Source organism: Meriones unguiculatus, chromosome 3 (assembly GCF_030254825.1).
Source record: "Meriones unguiculatus strain TT.TT164.6M chromosome 3, Bangor_MerUng_6.1, whole genome shotgun sequence".
In the NCBI taxonomy this organism is placed as follows: Eukaryota; Metazoa; Chordata; class Mammalia; order Rodentia; family Muridae; genus Meriones; species Meriones unguiculatus.
The window spans coordinates 179,258,074-179,272,484 of record NC_083351.1 but is presented as its reverse complement, the minus strand read 5'-3'; the positions used below and the strand labels follow the sequence as shown (position 1 = coordinate 179,272,484).

The window sequence follows — 14,411 nt, the reverse complement described above, 5'->3', positions numbered from 1 at the left end:
TCCAAAAACGCTAGGCGAATCAACGCTTGTTTCTCTGATTGAAAAGAATTGCCATATCACATAGTTTCTGGGAGTGCGCTCAGTGGGGAGCCCTGAGGACAGAGGTTACTGTGACCTGGAGCTGGCCCTACCCCAACTCTAAGCAGCTTCCCTGCTAAGGCCACATAAAATAAAACAACAAAAAGTAGGTTCCTAGCTAATAGCAGGCCATGCACAGAACAGAGGGATAGTACTCGGCCAGCTATGTAGTTACAGGCCCTAGAATGATGCCCAAACACCTCATACCACCAGCTAGCTGCAGCCACTCCTGTACACCATGAAGCTCAGAAACCCGAGGCCCCACAAAAGACAAAGCCTGGGAAACCCCAGACCTGAGGACTAGGAAAGGAAAGGTGGGCGCTTCCCTTGAGGAAAGACACAAAGGCACAGTATCAGCACGTGTGTGTGCTCTCTGGCACATACACACACAGACCAACCCCAGGTATAAACACCAGAATGAGGAAAAGGAGGCATATTTTTGTTTAACAAAATAAATTAAATATACGAGGCTTCAGCTCAAACTCTATATAAAATTACAGAGGCCAGGCAGCCATGGACAGTGAGGATACCCAATGTAACCACAAGGCCAGGCAGCTCCCATGCCCAGGGCAGGCCACAGTTCCTGCGTTCCAACCCTCCTTACATCATTATTAATATTATTTCATTTCTTAAATATAAATATTGAGGCCCTTCTCTTTAGCAAGGGGAGGGTGGCTCAAACCTCCAGGCATGGCTGCACTGCTCACCCCAGCCAGACTGCTGGCTGGCTCCTGGATACACCATGGCACATGTAGACAGAAGTAGCCACCGAGGCCAGGCAGGAAGAGACACAGGTACGCAGGGCTGGGGGAGAGGCCGTGACCACTAAGACTTGAGGGAGATTCCTTCAACTAGCCATTGCTACATGTCACTGCAAAGTCACACCACAAATCCTCCTGAAGGCTTCTCAAGTTTTACGTGCACTTGTGTGCACATTTGCACTTTTAAATGTGTGTGTACGGGGGTCTGGCTGTCTGTTTACCTGGCAGTAGATATCTATATGGCCAAATTCATGAGTGCCTGCTACAGGCCCCCCTAAGACACTCTTCCTCCGTTATTCTCAATCCTCCCAACCTGCTGCCTTGGGCCCCATATGCCTACCTCAGGGCACAGCGCTTGGAGATTGGCTGCATTTAGCACTGAGAGTGGGCATGCTGGCGCTGATGACCCTTGCCCTCCACATGAGAGAGTGTGTGTGCATGTGTGTGTATGCGTGTGTGTATGCACATCTGTGTAGAGCTTGGGGTACAGCTTGGGGCCAGCGGTTGAGCCAGAAGCCAGGATATGCTGGGGGGCCATGGTGGACCCATGCTCCTCACACAGGCCCACAGCCAGTGAGGGCAGGTCCTTGTCGCCACCACGGTCTCTGGATGTCCCTGGGGGACGATGTCCAGGCACAGGCAGTGTAGATACAGGGGCGCACGGCTTCTTCTTGGCCTGACAAAGCCAGAGCAGCACAGTGCCCAGGATGAAGACAGCACCAGCCGGGATGCCGATCACCACGGGCCATGGCAGGCTTGTGGTTGAGGATGAAGGAGCCACAGGAGGCCCTGGAGGTTTGGGGTCTGCAAGAGAGATCAGGGAGAGCAGTAGAGAAGAGATCCCTACACTAACGAGACAACCAACCCAAGTGTGAACTACATGGATAGTAACCCTGGACTCCCTCTGGGGCAAGGAGGACCCACAGGAAGGGGAAAGAACAGGGAGTCCACACCTGCCAGGTAGACACTGGGGACCCCAGGGACAGGACTGGCCAACGGCAGGGACTGAGTGTAAACATGAGCAGCCCCCGCATACCTGGCAATACAGTGAGGAAGGCACTACGGAAACTGTAGCCCATGGTGTTGGCACCCAGGCAGATGTACATGCCAGCGTCGTCCTGGCGGGCCCGGGAGATGAGCAGCTTGTTGAGGTAGGAGCCGTCGGGCCGTGACCACACGTCACCGGTGGGCAACACCACAAACTTCTGGCCACCCACGTCAATGGTGGAGTTGTGGCGGCCTTCGGAGCCGTACTCCACCCGCTTGAGCCACTGGATCACGGGCTTCACGTCGCTGCGCACCCTGCACTGGAACGATGTGGTCCCCCCGAAGTCCACCGTCGTGTTCACAGGGTGCGTCCCCGTGAGCACGGGCTTGGAGCGGGTGCGCTCTGGGCCAGGGACAAACAGACATGTCAGCACAGCGCTAGGCACCGCGGGGCCCGTCCTACCCAAGACCCGCCACTCACGGATTACATCCACTTTGTAGGTGGCGTTGATGGCGCCCGCCCGGTTGGACACACGGCACGTGTACTTGCCGCTGTCTTCGGGCTTCAGGTTTTTCAAGCTCAGCGTCCACTTCTTCTTCCTGTGCTCGCTGGCCTCTGGACGTGTCAGGGTCTGGTCATCCTTCATCCACATAATATCTGGCCGTGGGTGCCCACTGGCCACGCATTTGAGCCGCACGGAGCTGCCCACGGGCCGGGCGATCACTCGGCGCCTCATCTTGGAGGGCTGCGTGAAGCGGGGCCGTGCTGTGGGGCGGGCAGCATCAAGGTCAGCGGGAAAGGGTATGAGGATGCCAGAAGGATGGCACCGCCTTACTCCAACAGTCTCCCGACCCCACGCTTACCCCACTGCTGGCTGGCTGCATCCTCCCGGCCCCCAGAAGAGCCACCTGGCCCGGGGCTCTCCTTCCCCGGGCTGACATCATCTGTAGAGAAACAGGCCATAAGGAGGCCAGGTGAGAGGTCCAGGGGAGCCCCTCATCAATACCCAGCATGCCCTGGCTGGGACAGCCCCAGAACCCAAGAAGAGGCCATGGACACACCCACACGTCAGGATTCCGGGACAGCTGGGCAAGGGCTGCCTGCCAGCCCCCTCCCTGGGTGCAGGTGACCCTGATAGGCATGGTAGGACTGGAGAACTGGCCCCCACCCTGGCTCCGGGGGGTCTCAGGGCCCAGGAGGAGGGGGCCAGGCCCAGCCAGCAGCTGCAGTAACCCTAGCCCACATCAAGGGGCCGAGTGCTTGGTGCAGAGACATGGCTTACATACCGCCTGGTCATCGTCCTCTTTGAAAGGATGGGGGTGGGGAGGGTGGACAGCCGTAATATTCCCATTCCAAGCCCAGAGAGAAGGCCTTGAGGCCTGTACTGGGCAGTGATGGGGGAAGGGCAGGGCGTGATAAGGAATGTCCGCCTTGCTGCCCTAGGACAGCCGCCTCTTCCACCAGCCTGGGACCAAGGGCCAGGCTGTTCCAGGCCACTACCCTAGCCCTCCACTGCAAAGAGCGTGAGCTAGGCCCAGAACCCCACACTAGGGCACCCAGCAGAGACGGTGGGCCATGCCAGCTACCAATGTGTGTGTGTGTGTGGGGGGGTGTCACCAAAGACACCTGCCCATTCCCTATCGACTGGGCCCCAGGGACAGAAGAGAACAGAGGCCATTCACTTCTTGCGGCCTCTCTGAACTCTGAAACCTGAGCCTCAAAGTCATGGCTGCCAAAGCTCTCACTGCCAAGTCCTTAGCCCACTCCACCCAACCCCACCCAGCAGCTCTTCAGTAGAACCTCTGCCTGAGCACTGCCCCATCCATTCTGCCACCTGGAAGCAAAGGCCCAAGCCTGAGCTGGTCGAAGGGGGGCCTAGGCCGCCCTAGGGCCCACGCTGGGAATGGGGATAGGGAAAACCTCCTGGACCCTGTCTATGTCCAGGTAGATTTGGTGGAGGCTGAACAAACAGGGTAGGAGGATGTAGTGTCTGCCACACACTGTGTGCCCAGATGGTTTTGGCCCCACCGTAATCTCTGACTCGCGCAACCAACTGACCCATAATGACGAGGGTGTAGTTGACGCTGAGACTGCCAAAGCCGTTGGTGGCCTTGCACACGTAGACGCCCGCATCCTCGGCCTCCACCTCCTTCACCTTCAGCCCCTGGGGCAACACACGGAAGCGGCTCCAGCCACTGTGGATTGTGCGGCCATCTTTGGTCCACATGGTCAATGGTGGTGGGTCCCCCTCCACCGGGCACTGCAGCCTCACAGTGCGACCCAGGCGGGCCACCTGCCGTGGGACCACCTTGTCTGCCATTCTTGGGGGTCCTGCAGGGGTTAGAGGGCTTGGTTGGGGAAAACACATTAGGAGAGCGAAGGCTTGACCCAGGTGCTGGGAACCCACCCAGGCCCCGTTAAGGAAGTCTGCCTGTTATGGCAGGGGAGGCCCCCAAACACGAACCCTGCTTCCCAAGCACAGCAGCCTGTGTCCACACGTCCCCCCAGGTCAGCCTCAAGCACCTTGCTGGTGCATCACCATAGCAGGCCGCCTCCCCAAGAAGGAGCCCAGAGGGGTCAGGACACAACTCAATAATACTTTTAAATTTTTTAAAATTCAAACCAAGAAAACAGGGTCATCCCTTTGTCTCACCATAGAGAACTACATGTTCCCTGGTCAGAAAAAAAAAAGAAAAAAAAAAAAAAAGAAAAAAAAAAGAAAAAAGGAGCCCCCAGAACAGGACAGTAGGATGGGCTTCTGGCTGGCCTCTTTCCACAGACATAGCTTCACAGGATATCTTGTGCTCTAGCTCCACATTGTGCTGCCTCTGGCACCTGACCCTTCATCATCCCAGGTCACTCAGGGAAGGGGCAGCCACCTACACCTGTCTCAGAGGGAAGTGGGTCAACAGGAGCAACCACCAGGATAAACGGCCAGGTGTGAGCCTGCCAGCGCTCGCCGCCATACATGCCCATCACTGAGAGTGCCCTTACAGGCACAGATGTGTGTGCACCCGCATAGGAGCTGGTTGTTCTGTCTGTGTGCTCTGTGTCTGAATTCATGGACACAATTTGCTCTGGGCTGTCAGCCAGCCCCAGTGGCCACAGCTGCCAAGTGGCTAGACCTCACAGGGTCACAATCCCAAGACCATGGGGTCAGAGGACAGTATCCAGAGGGCTGGGACTTAAAGGGCTGCCTGGGATACTCAGGATGAGCAAGGGCTGGGCACAGGCTCTCAGTACCTTACCTCGATTCCACTCGGGGAATTCTTCATAAGGAAGAATGTGCTGGGTCCTGTCCTGTGTGGGACAGTCCCTAGGTCAGACCTAGGAGGTGGTCTAGCCCCCGAAAAAGATGTTCACAGGTAGGGCCCCAGGCAGAGGCTCAAGCAACACAAGTCAAGACCACCATCTCGGGAAAGGCCAATTCCCGGAACCCCCAACTCTAGCTATCAGCAACACACTCGCAACATCACCAATGCACACCAAGCACCCTTCTCCACAGCCCTAACCATCAAGGCATCTCTGGACCGGAGGGCAGGGACGGAAGTGTGAGCAGGTGTAGCAGGCAGGACAGAGAGCACAGAGCACATCGTCTGCAGGAGTCGGAAAGCTGCAGGGCTGCAAGCGAGGTGCTCTCGTGGGGGTGCGAGAGGGCGGGAACTGCAGCAGTGGATGAGATGTCATGAGGTCACCCACACGGCACGTTTCTAATGCTAGTGAGGGGTGTCTGCACAGCACATCCAATAAGTCGAGCCAGGATGGTCCCGGGCAAAACATGCAGGAGCCGACAGGCCTTCTTGCAAGCTCAGTGGTGATGCTGCGCAGGGCCTGGGGGAGCGTGTGCTTTTATGATCAGCTGACATGGCCCCAGCACGTGTCACCCTCGTGTACGTGGCCACCTTCACCCTAGGAGTGCTTGTATGGATGTCTTCGGACTTCCAGAGGCTGCTTCCCAACATCCTATGGGCCTACTCTTAAGTCCTAAGGTGGGCTCTAAGGAGGCAAAAGACTAGTCAGCCCTAGGGGAGGGGGCCATGTCTGCCAGTGAAAACCTGAGGGCATCATTCCTGCTCAATGGGGAAGGAAGCCACAGAGGAAGGGGCCCTCCCGCACCTCTTCTTTCATTTGTATGGCCCAAACCCTTGCCCATTCTTCTGAGAACCTCTTCTCCAAGTCACATCTCGGCTTCCACTCAGTTCCCTTCACCCCTGGCCTGGGCCTGAAGCTGCTACCAACTGAGGTCTCATCACCAGCCTTCTTCCTCACTTTTCCTTCTTGGCTTCCTCTGGAAAGGGAAAGCGCAGAGGTAGGAAGAGGGCTGTCAGCCCACCTCTCTCCTAATCTATTCATTAACCACCTAAGGCAGCAGGCCAATTCAAGCATAGTTGTCCCAAGGTTCTCCTGCATCCAGCTTTCGGTGCGAAAGGTTGCTGGGCACTCGGCACATGGCTCCTGAGATTCCCTTCCCTACACCTTCCCGAGCCTCAACTCCATTCCCGAGCAAACTCTGCCTACCAACTGTTACTGTCCGAAATCCCGCCACTCAGTGCCACCCAGGCCTCAGTGATGAACTGGCCAAAGCCCTGCCAGGCCCATGGCCCCAGCCAATCTGGTATATACACAGACAGGCTCATATATGCAAGCATACACACACACACACACACACACATCCAGTTGCCTGGAGATGTTCTGGGGCATACCCAGGAAGTGCCCAAAGGCCAGACTAATCTATCACCCTACATCATATGGGAGATCCTGAGGGAAACCTAGCCTCGCTATGCCTTCAGGAAGCACCATCCCTCCTGGCATCAGACAGAGGAAGAGGAGTCTAGAGGAGGGGTACCAAGAGACAGGAGGCCTGTCATGACCAGCGCTGAGGGACAGGGCTAAGTGACTGCCAGATGGCCGGAAGCTTGGCCCTTGGGGCCTGCCTGCACATACAGGCTGGCGACAGGCTGGCCAGAGGAGCCAGCCTTATCCTAAAGCAAACAGTATCCTGCCAGCCCCTGCCCCCGACTGAGTTCCAATGTACCCCACTGTGGGGTTGGGCCCCAGGCTTGTTACAGAGCCCCACATAAGGACATCCCCACCCCCATGCACAAAAAGCCCAACCCCTAGAATTGTGGGAATTTGGGCTATAATATGGCCACCTTGGATCTATATTTAACTCTGGAAACACAGCCCCCTTTGTTCTACCTGGACAGCCATCCACTCTGCTCAGGCAGTGAGGAAACTAAGGACTTGCAGCTCAAGGGCAATGGGACATAACTGCCCCACACTCGGCCTTGGGAGAGCTGCAGGAGGGTTCTCTGCAGAGGCTGGGGCCTACGGGCCATACCTGAACTTCCAACAGGGCTTATCTGACCTGCCCACCCAGGCATGCTCCTTTAGGAATCCCAGGGCTGAGAGAGCTCACCACGGGCTGGATCCAGACGGCTGGAGGCAGGGGGACACAGGCATATTGAAGGAGGGTGTGTTCTTGCTCCACTGATAGGTAACGTGGAGACCAACAATGGCGTGGTAGGACCTGAAGGCCCCAGGCCAAGGAGAGAGCTGTATCAGCTTCTGGCCTCTCCATAACTTATACAGCTATTTCAGCTGTGTCCCTTCCTCCAGAAAACCCATCCAGGTTTTTCTAGACTAGACTAGACTAGACTGTAGTGCAGGCGGGGACAGCGTGGGGACCTTCTGCAGGAGGCAAAGTCTGGGTTCAAGTTCTTAACCTGAAGGATGGTCAGTGTCAGGTCTAGATGCCAGCTGGGGTTCCAGGCCTGTTGACCTGAACTCCCCTCCTTAAAGGGCTGGTCTAGGCACCCCAAAGAGATTTCACACTGGTGAGTAGAGCTAGCTTTCCTGTGGCCCAGCAGCAGCAATTTGGGAAGAGGGTTCTCTGGAGGCACCGTCTGTTCCCCTAGGTCTGTTCCTCTCTCTGGAATACCTCAGCTGCCACATCTGTACGCCGCTAGCTCATAGACACTCTCTGACTCACTAAGACTACATATAGTAGCATGGGTATCATCAGATAAGGCCACAGTCCTTTAGGAGACACATACACCCATCCATAGAAGGACCCACTGAGGGGGCCTCACCTGGATAGCCAACCCCTGACCCTCTTCTCACAAACACTAGCTTGTCGGGCCATGGCTAGCTTCAAATCAGGGCAACAGCAGGTCTCTGACCCTAAACAAGGCCAAACTCTGATCCTGGAAGCCCCTGATACCTCAAAAACTATCAAAATAAGGCTATTTCCTGAACTCAAAGCTCCTGAAGCAGAAGTCAGGTTTAAGGCAGCATGCCGCCTAGCCCTACAAAAACTGAGCTGTTCAGATTGCCCAAACCAAATAGTCCAGGCAAACCCATCCAGCAGCCCACACCACTGCCAACACAGAGTTTCTTAGGGATGGAGCTGCGAATATTGGGGGGCCCAGAGCCTCAGCCCAGGTCACACTGCCACCACCAGCAGCTGGAAAGCAGGCATCAGGGAGTACAGGGGCAGCTCAGGAGAAGGCTCCAGGGTGCTGTCCTGAGTTCCCTGAGGGCACCCCAAACTGTCATCAAGGGCTGGAGCCTTCTCCTGCAGCTCAGCCCCACACCTGAGTCAGAGCAGCACATGGCTCCCTTCCCACCCGCTGCTGCAGGCACCACCGCTAGCTCTGCAGGCCCTTGGCAGCTACGACAAATCTCTCAGGAAATAAACTCCTGGTGGAAAGAGGGGCTGTGCTTCCTGCTCAGGGGGAAGCTCTTGCTTTTAACAACTGCCCAGTGGAATGCACCTTCTACCCACCTTCCTCCTCTTCTAAACCTACCCAGCCTACATCCATGTGCCTACTCTGTCCGCCCCCCAGCCTGACGCTCCTACTTCCCCCGACCCCATTCTCAGGAACGCTCTGCTCAACTCCACCTTGAGGTGTAGGCAGGAGTACTGGTCAGAAGAGCAGGTGGCAGGCAGAGGAGGGTAACTATAAAGTATGGAAACAGGGGCTTACACACACTCCCTATGCATTCTAACGTCACCATATTAAAGCAAAACAAGGGAGAAGAGGCCACCATGGGCCAAGCATCAGGCCCTGGCTATACAGAGGGCAGGTGGCCAGTAGGGGGAATGAGGCTTTGGGCCACAGCCAACTGCCCCCAGCACTACCACCAAAGACTGAGCCAAGGCCAGGAAAGCCAGGGACTAGAGGCCTCAGCTGGGGAAAAACCAACATTTCCCTAGTAAGGACTACAGCACAGGGCAGGCCGACTGAAAGGCAACTCTGAGAGCCCAGAGGCCCATTGATCCTGCACAAAGGATAAAGGAGCCTGTGGTCGGTATTTCCAGGCCTAGCCAAAGGCGACTTTGTTCACAACTCCCTCCCCACCCCCATGGGGACAGTGATTTATTTTCCCTTCCAGGAATAGGGCCCCAGATGTGAATGGAAGGCTGGCCCATGTCCCTACCTCACAGGGGCTAGCTAGGCCTGGCTCCTGAGCATCTACCTCACTCCAGCCACACTCTGATCAGCCACGGCCTGTGAAGAAAAGAGGCCTCCTACAGCCTGGTTAAAAGCCAGGTCAGCTCCACACAAACAGCCAGCCACCATCTCCACAGCATCACACAGCCTTCTCCACAACACAGTGCTCTGGGCACATCAGGGCCAGCTCTCTCCAAACCTAACAGCTGGCTCCAACAGATGGGAGAGAAGCCTATGTGAGCTGCTCAGAGACTGATCCTGGAGTCATCTTTATAAAAGCTCAGAGGTACGGCGGGTGCCATGGCGCACGCCTGTAATCCCAGTACTCAGGAGGCAGAGGCAGGAGGATCTCTGTGAGTTTGAGGCCAGCCTGGTCTAACAAAGCGAGTCCAGGATAGCCAAGGCTGCACAGAGAAACCCTGTCTCGAAAAACCAAAACGAAATAAAATTAAATTAAAAATTAAAAAAAAAAGTTAAAATAAAAGCGGCACTTCTCAGAAAGCCTTACCCTCTTAGACTTATCTTGAAGAATGGTACTGTTTTTAAACTTACATTCTCGCTGTGAGAAACAGAACAGAGCAAAACAAAACTTATCTTTTTTTCAAATGGGGGGTTATCTTAAAGCAAATTCACCAACATTGTGAAACTTTGGGCAAAGGGGAACTTTTAAAATATGATCCGAGTCTAGTGATGTACAGATTCCAAAATCTGTGACACCCCAGGGAAATAGCTTTCAAAACAGCCGAAACTCTACATGCACTTCTCTGGCCCAGCTTAAGGTCAAAATTGGACCTACTCACGAAGAACCACTGAAGAAGGAATGCATTTGGAATAACTCTGCCCCTCTAGTCCAGATTGTGCCTGAAGGGAGAAGTCAGCACAATTCAGGAAACGCCATTCTTCCGCCCAACCACAGGGCCCTTGCCCTTGGAAGGCAGCTCCTTCCAGCTCCCTAGCGCTGGCCAGGGGCCTTCACCAGCACAGCCAGGGCCCAGACAGGAGATGCAATCCCAAGGCTGTGGCCCGAGGAGACAAAGGCAGAAGCATGGCCCCCGTAGGGCTGCCAGCAAAAAGGTAGGGTGCTGCTGCCCACCGCCACCCATCGTCAACATGAAGGTCCAGCCAGTGATCAGGGCAGGGCAGGGGCCTTTGGAACCCCCCTGGCTGAGCAGCCAAAGAGGAGGCAGGTGCAGGGGTGGTGGGGGTATCCAAGCAAATAAAAGAACAATTAAAGACTGGGTCACCAGTTGGGGGATAAAGAGACAACTCACCCAGCATGGCCCGAGTGCCTACATGCCCAGGGCACTGTCCAGCCTAGCTGTGCCTTGACAGCCCTCACCCTCCAGCCAGCCAGCTCCCAAGCGGGGGGCGGGGGGGTCACAGTGGCATAAGTCCCACCTGGGCCGCCGCCCGCCACCCAACACCAAACGTGGCCATATAAGGCCAGGTTAGGCTCAGTGCGCCCGCGCTGGTGGCGGGGGGAGGAGATGCGAAGCCTCGGAGGACTGGTGGACAGAGCAAGGACAGTCCTGAGTGGCCAACACACTCAAGGGCCCGCCTGGCCATGAGTCCTGCCTAACCACTGGGGACGCCAGCACTGTGCCCCGTGACACTGGAACACGGCAGGCAAAAATCCACAGGCATGTATCACTCGTCAGCTCTGGATGCCCTTTGCTAGGGCTGGGTCTAGGGCAGAGATCCCCACGGGACATCAAATGGGTGAGACTGTATCCAAGCCATACTGTGGCGTGTGCTGTAACAAAATGCTGTGTGGCCCCGTGGTCTAGAATCATCACGTGTCTTCCTCAGAGACCAAACCTCACTGTACAGTGATGCCTCATGCTCTGGGGACTCCCAGCCTCTAAACTACGCTGCCTGTAAGACACAAGCAAGCCAACGGCCCAGGGCTGGGTCAGCTGAGGGCTAGATCGGGGTGAGCACAGATCACCAAGAAGTCACCAATGTTCTCCACCTCCATTCACCTAGCCACTGCGCCAGTCTCTACAAGTTCCCAGGGACCCAATAAGGTTTTCTGTGGCCTCAGAGAGTCCACACTCCCCAAGAATCTGGGGGAGGGTCGACCACCCAGATATGCACTTGAAAGTGTGCGTATGCCAGATTGTGAGCGTGTCCTGGAGAGGACCTAGGCAAGAGCAAAGTCCGGGCCCTTTAGGTGAGATGTCGAAGGAGGGGGAGCTGGGGTTACCAGACTGCGACCCAGGTAACCTCCACGAGCGAGGTGAAGGCACGTGAAGCCAGCAGTAACCTGGGGTTAAGGATCAGGGGTGGCGGCCCGCTGCGATGAGGCAGACGGGGAGGGGAGGAGTGTGCCAGGCGCGCACTGTGGCAGGGGTCAGGGCTGGCGGGAAAGGGGCGGCGCTGCGGAGGCCAGAGCGCCGGACTGGGCGCCAGGACTCACCTCGCGCCGCCTCGGCCGACGGGAGGGCCCCCAGGAGCAACGGCGGCAGCAGCAGCAGCAGCGCGGGGCTCCGCGTCATCTCGCCAGTCGGACCTGGAGCAGGGGCGCGGTCACTGGGGGCTGGGCTGGGCTCGGGGCTCAGGCACTCGAGACCCGGGTCGCGGCCGCAGAGCCGGGGTCCGGCCCCCCTCGGCGCCGAGCTCCAGGCAGAGGAAGCGAGGCGGGTAGACGCCGAGCGTATCAAAGGCAGACAAAGGGTTTACACTAATTACCAGCCGCCCCCGCCGCCCCCTCTCCAAACACCGTCTGGATTCCTGGCGCTCGCAACTCGGGCCCTGCCCGCGGGACACACAACACTGAGCGGCCCCGCAGATAATCGCCTGCGCCATTAGCGGACAAATTTGCGCTGGGGGGCCCACGTGGGGCGCCAGCGGGGGCGGGGCACGGGGCAGGGCCGCGGGCCCCACCGGAGCAGCCCCGGCGCAGACCCGGCTCCCGCCCCGCACCGCGATCGCGGCCCTGCCCTTCGCGCCCCGCGCTCCAGCCCGCCCCCGCCGTCCCTCCGGGGGTCGCGGGCGTACACACCTCGACGGGGGTCGGCGCGGGGCTGCGCGGCAGGCGACGGAGTCAGAGCCGGGCCCGGGAGCAGCGCGCCGCGGTCATCGCTGCCCCGGGCGCCGCATCCCGCCCCCCCGCGCCCCCGGGCCCGGCCTGGGCGGGGCGGCGCTACCTGGGCGCTAGCGGCTGGGGCCGGGCTGGGGCGCGGGGCGCGCTGTCCGCGCGGATAAACAGCGGGGCCGGACGCGGGCCGGGGCGAGGGGCGGCGGGGCGAGGGGCCCGGGGCGCCGCGCCGCGAGGCGTCCTTCCCTGCGGGGCTTTGTCAACTCTCCCGGAGCGAGCGCGGAGCGGCCGTGGGCTCCGCCCCGCACAACTTCTGGCCAATCGGCGGGCCCCAGTGCGCCTCTGGCCCCGCCCCTCCCCGAAACTTTGCTCCAATCCGCGCCCGTGCTCGCCAAGCACGCAGCTTAACCCTCGCCGTGCTTCTGCCCTTCTGGCCGGCTACTCCCTGGAGCGCGCCCAGGCTTCCCTGCTTGCCGCGCCCCCCTGCGCTCTGGGAACGCGCGATCCCGCGGCCTCGAGGCCGGCGGGTGGCCCCGAAGCCCACTCCGTACCCGCACCAGCCAGGCCGCTCGCTCCGAGAGCTGGCCACTACTGCCCAGTCTCGGGTCCTGGCTCTAGCCCGGTGGCCCAGGAGGAAGGGAACTGAACGGCCGAAAACACTGCTGGGCTTGAAGTCCGCCAACCCTGGAGCTTTTGTGCGAGGACCGCTGGGCTGCTCTGGTTTGAGGCGGAGGCGGGTCTCCAGTACTGGAATCCAAAGAGGACCTGACCTGAGCATCTAGCAATGGCTAGAGACCTTAGGAGGGCAGATAGAGCCCTGCGGCCCACCTGGAGGCTTCATCGCACTGTCGCCTTTGTAATCTCGGGACACGGGTCCCTTTGTCATGGCTGCTTTGCAGGTGTCACGCCGAGCCCCCGCGCCCATCAGACAGAAAAAGACTGGTGAGTTACCCGTGCCCATAGGGTGTAAGAGAAACCACCCGGCTCCCAGGCCTCGCCCTCTCCCTCCAGCAGCAGCTCTCTGACCCACCCCCTGCATTCTCTCGCCTGAGTGACCCCACTGGCCACCCCGCAGCTTCCTGCCTACTCTCATTCACCAGAGCCAAAATTCATCAACACAGGGGTCTTTCAAGTCTCCTCAACACAAAACCCATCATTTTTGAGACCCTAGAAACCGGGGAGCTACCCAACAGGTCTTAGAGTACTCCGTCCCCAAAAGACCACTCCTATGCTCAGCTTCCAAGGACCTGATCCGAACAGCCTCTCTTCCCTGAGCTAAGAACACCCCCCCACACACACACACTTCCCGGAAGCCTCCCAGAGAAAAATGAAACCGGGGAATCCCTTAGTGTCCCTAGCCCCAAATTCTGTTTTTGGGCCGCTGTGGGCTCCTGGTGGGCCAGTGGTGGTGAGCCTCCCATGCCGTCTGTGCCTCCTCTGCTCCCTGCACGAAGGTTCAGGGACCATCTTACTGCCAACGCTCTGTCTCAGAAGCAGCCCACAGAACCTTTTCTGGGCTACCAGAGGGCCTGGGCTGATACTGTGGGGGAGGGGGACACAGAAAGCATTCAAAACAGAGTGCCCTTGGCTAGCCTGAGTAGGCCCTGGCTCCACAGAGTTTTGAGAGGAGACGCCATTGAAGCATGAAGAACTCCGACAGGTGTGTTGCTGCCAAAGGCAGGTGTGTGTCAAGGTGGCTCTGAAGTGCGGGGAAGTTAAAAGCATGAAGTGAGCCCAGTGGGCAGGAAAAAAATGGGCAGTGGATAGGAGTTCCAGGAAGGTGCAGAGCCCGCAGGTGGGTAAGGCTTGTTCAAAGACGTAGGTGTCAGTGCAGGTGCGCCCTATGCCTCCCTCCTGCTTCCTGGCCGCCGGGCCCTGATCCCTGGTCACCGCCTCCAATCCTCCGTCACCTTTTCTGTCCCCTGCCGGGGCGACCCTTCCCTGCACCTGTTCCCTGGTGCCCGCCCAGGCCCTCCACGCCTTACCCCTGCCCGGCCCAAGAACATGCTGCCCCCTGGCGGAGGTGACAGGCCCAGCAGCTCCCGAGGGAACTCGGCAGCCCCGCCTTGCCACGTCCTGCCGGAGCC

The 14,411-nt window shown here is 58.3% G+C and overlaps 1 protein-coding gene across 5 annotated transcripts; it reads right to left on the bottom strand.

Annotated features, from left to right (window-relative positions):
• Window positions 1-514: 514 nt before the first annotated feature.
• Window positions 515-14,354, bottom strand: Fgfrl1 (fibroblast growth factor receptor like 1). 5 transcript variants are annotated; one of them, XM_060381124.1, is made up of 8 exons: window positions 14,312-14,354; window positions 13,153-13,241; window positions 11,704-11,796; window positions 3,886-4,158; window positions 2,691-2,771; window positions 2,308-2,592; window positions 1,876-2,229; window positions 515-1,643 (listed from the first exon to the last, which is right to left on the bottom strand). In XM_060381124.1, the coding sequence occupies exons 2-8, from the start codon at window positions 13,208-13,210 to the stop codon at window positions 1,114-1,116; spliced, it is 1,674 nt and encodes a 557-aa protein (XP_060237107.1). In that variant the 5' UTR covers window positions 13,211-13,241; window positions 14,312-14,354; the 3' UTR covers window positions 515-1,113. The 5 variants fall into 5 exon arrangements, with proteins under 5 accessions (XP_060237107.1, XP_060237108.1, XP_021507484.1 ...); XM_060381125.1 differs by lacking the exon at window positions 11,704-11,796 and having other exon boundaries at window positions 14,312-14,350; XM_021651809.2 differs by lacking the exons at window positions 13,153-13,241; window positions 14,312-14,354 and adding an exon at window positions 12,289-12,583.
• Window positions 14,355-14,411: the final 57 nt, after the last annotated feature.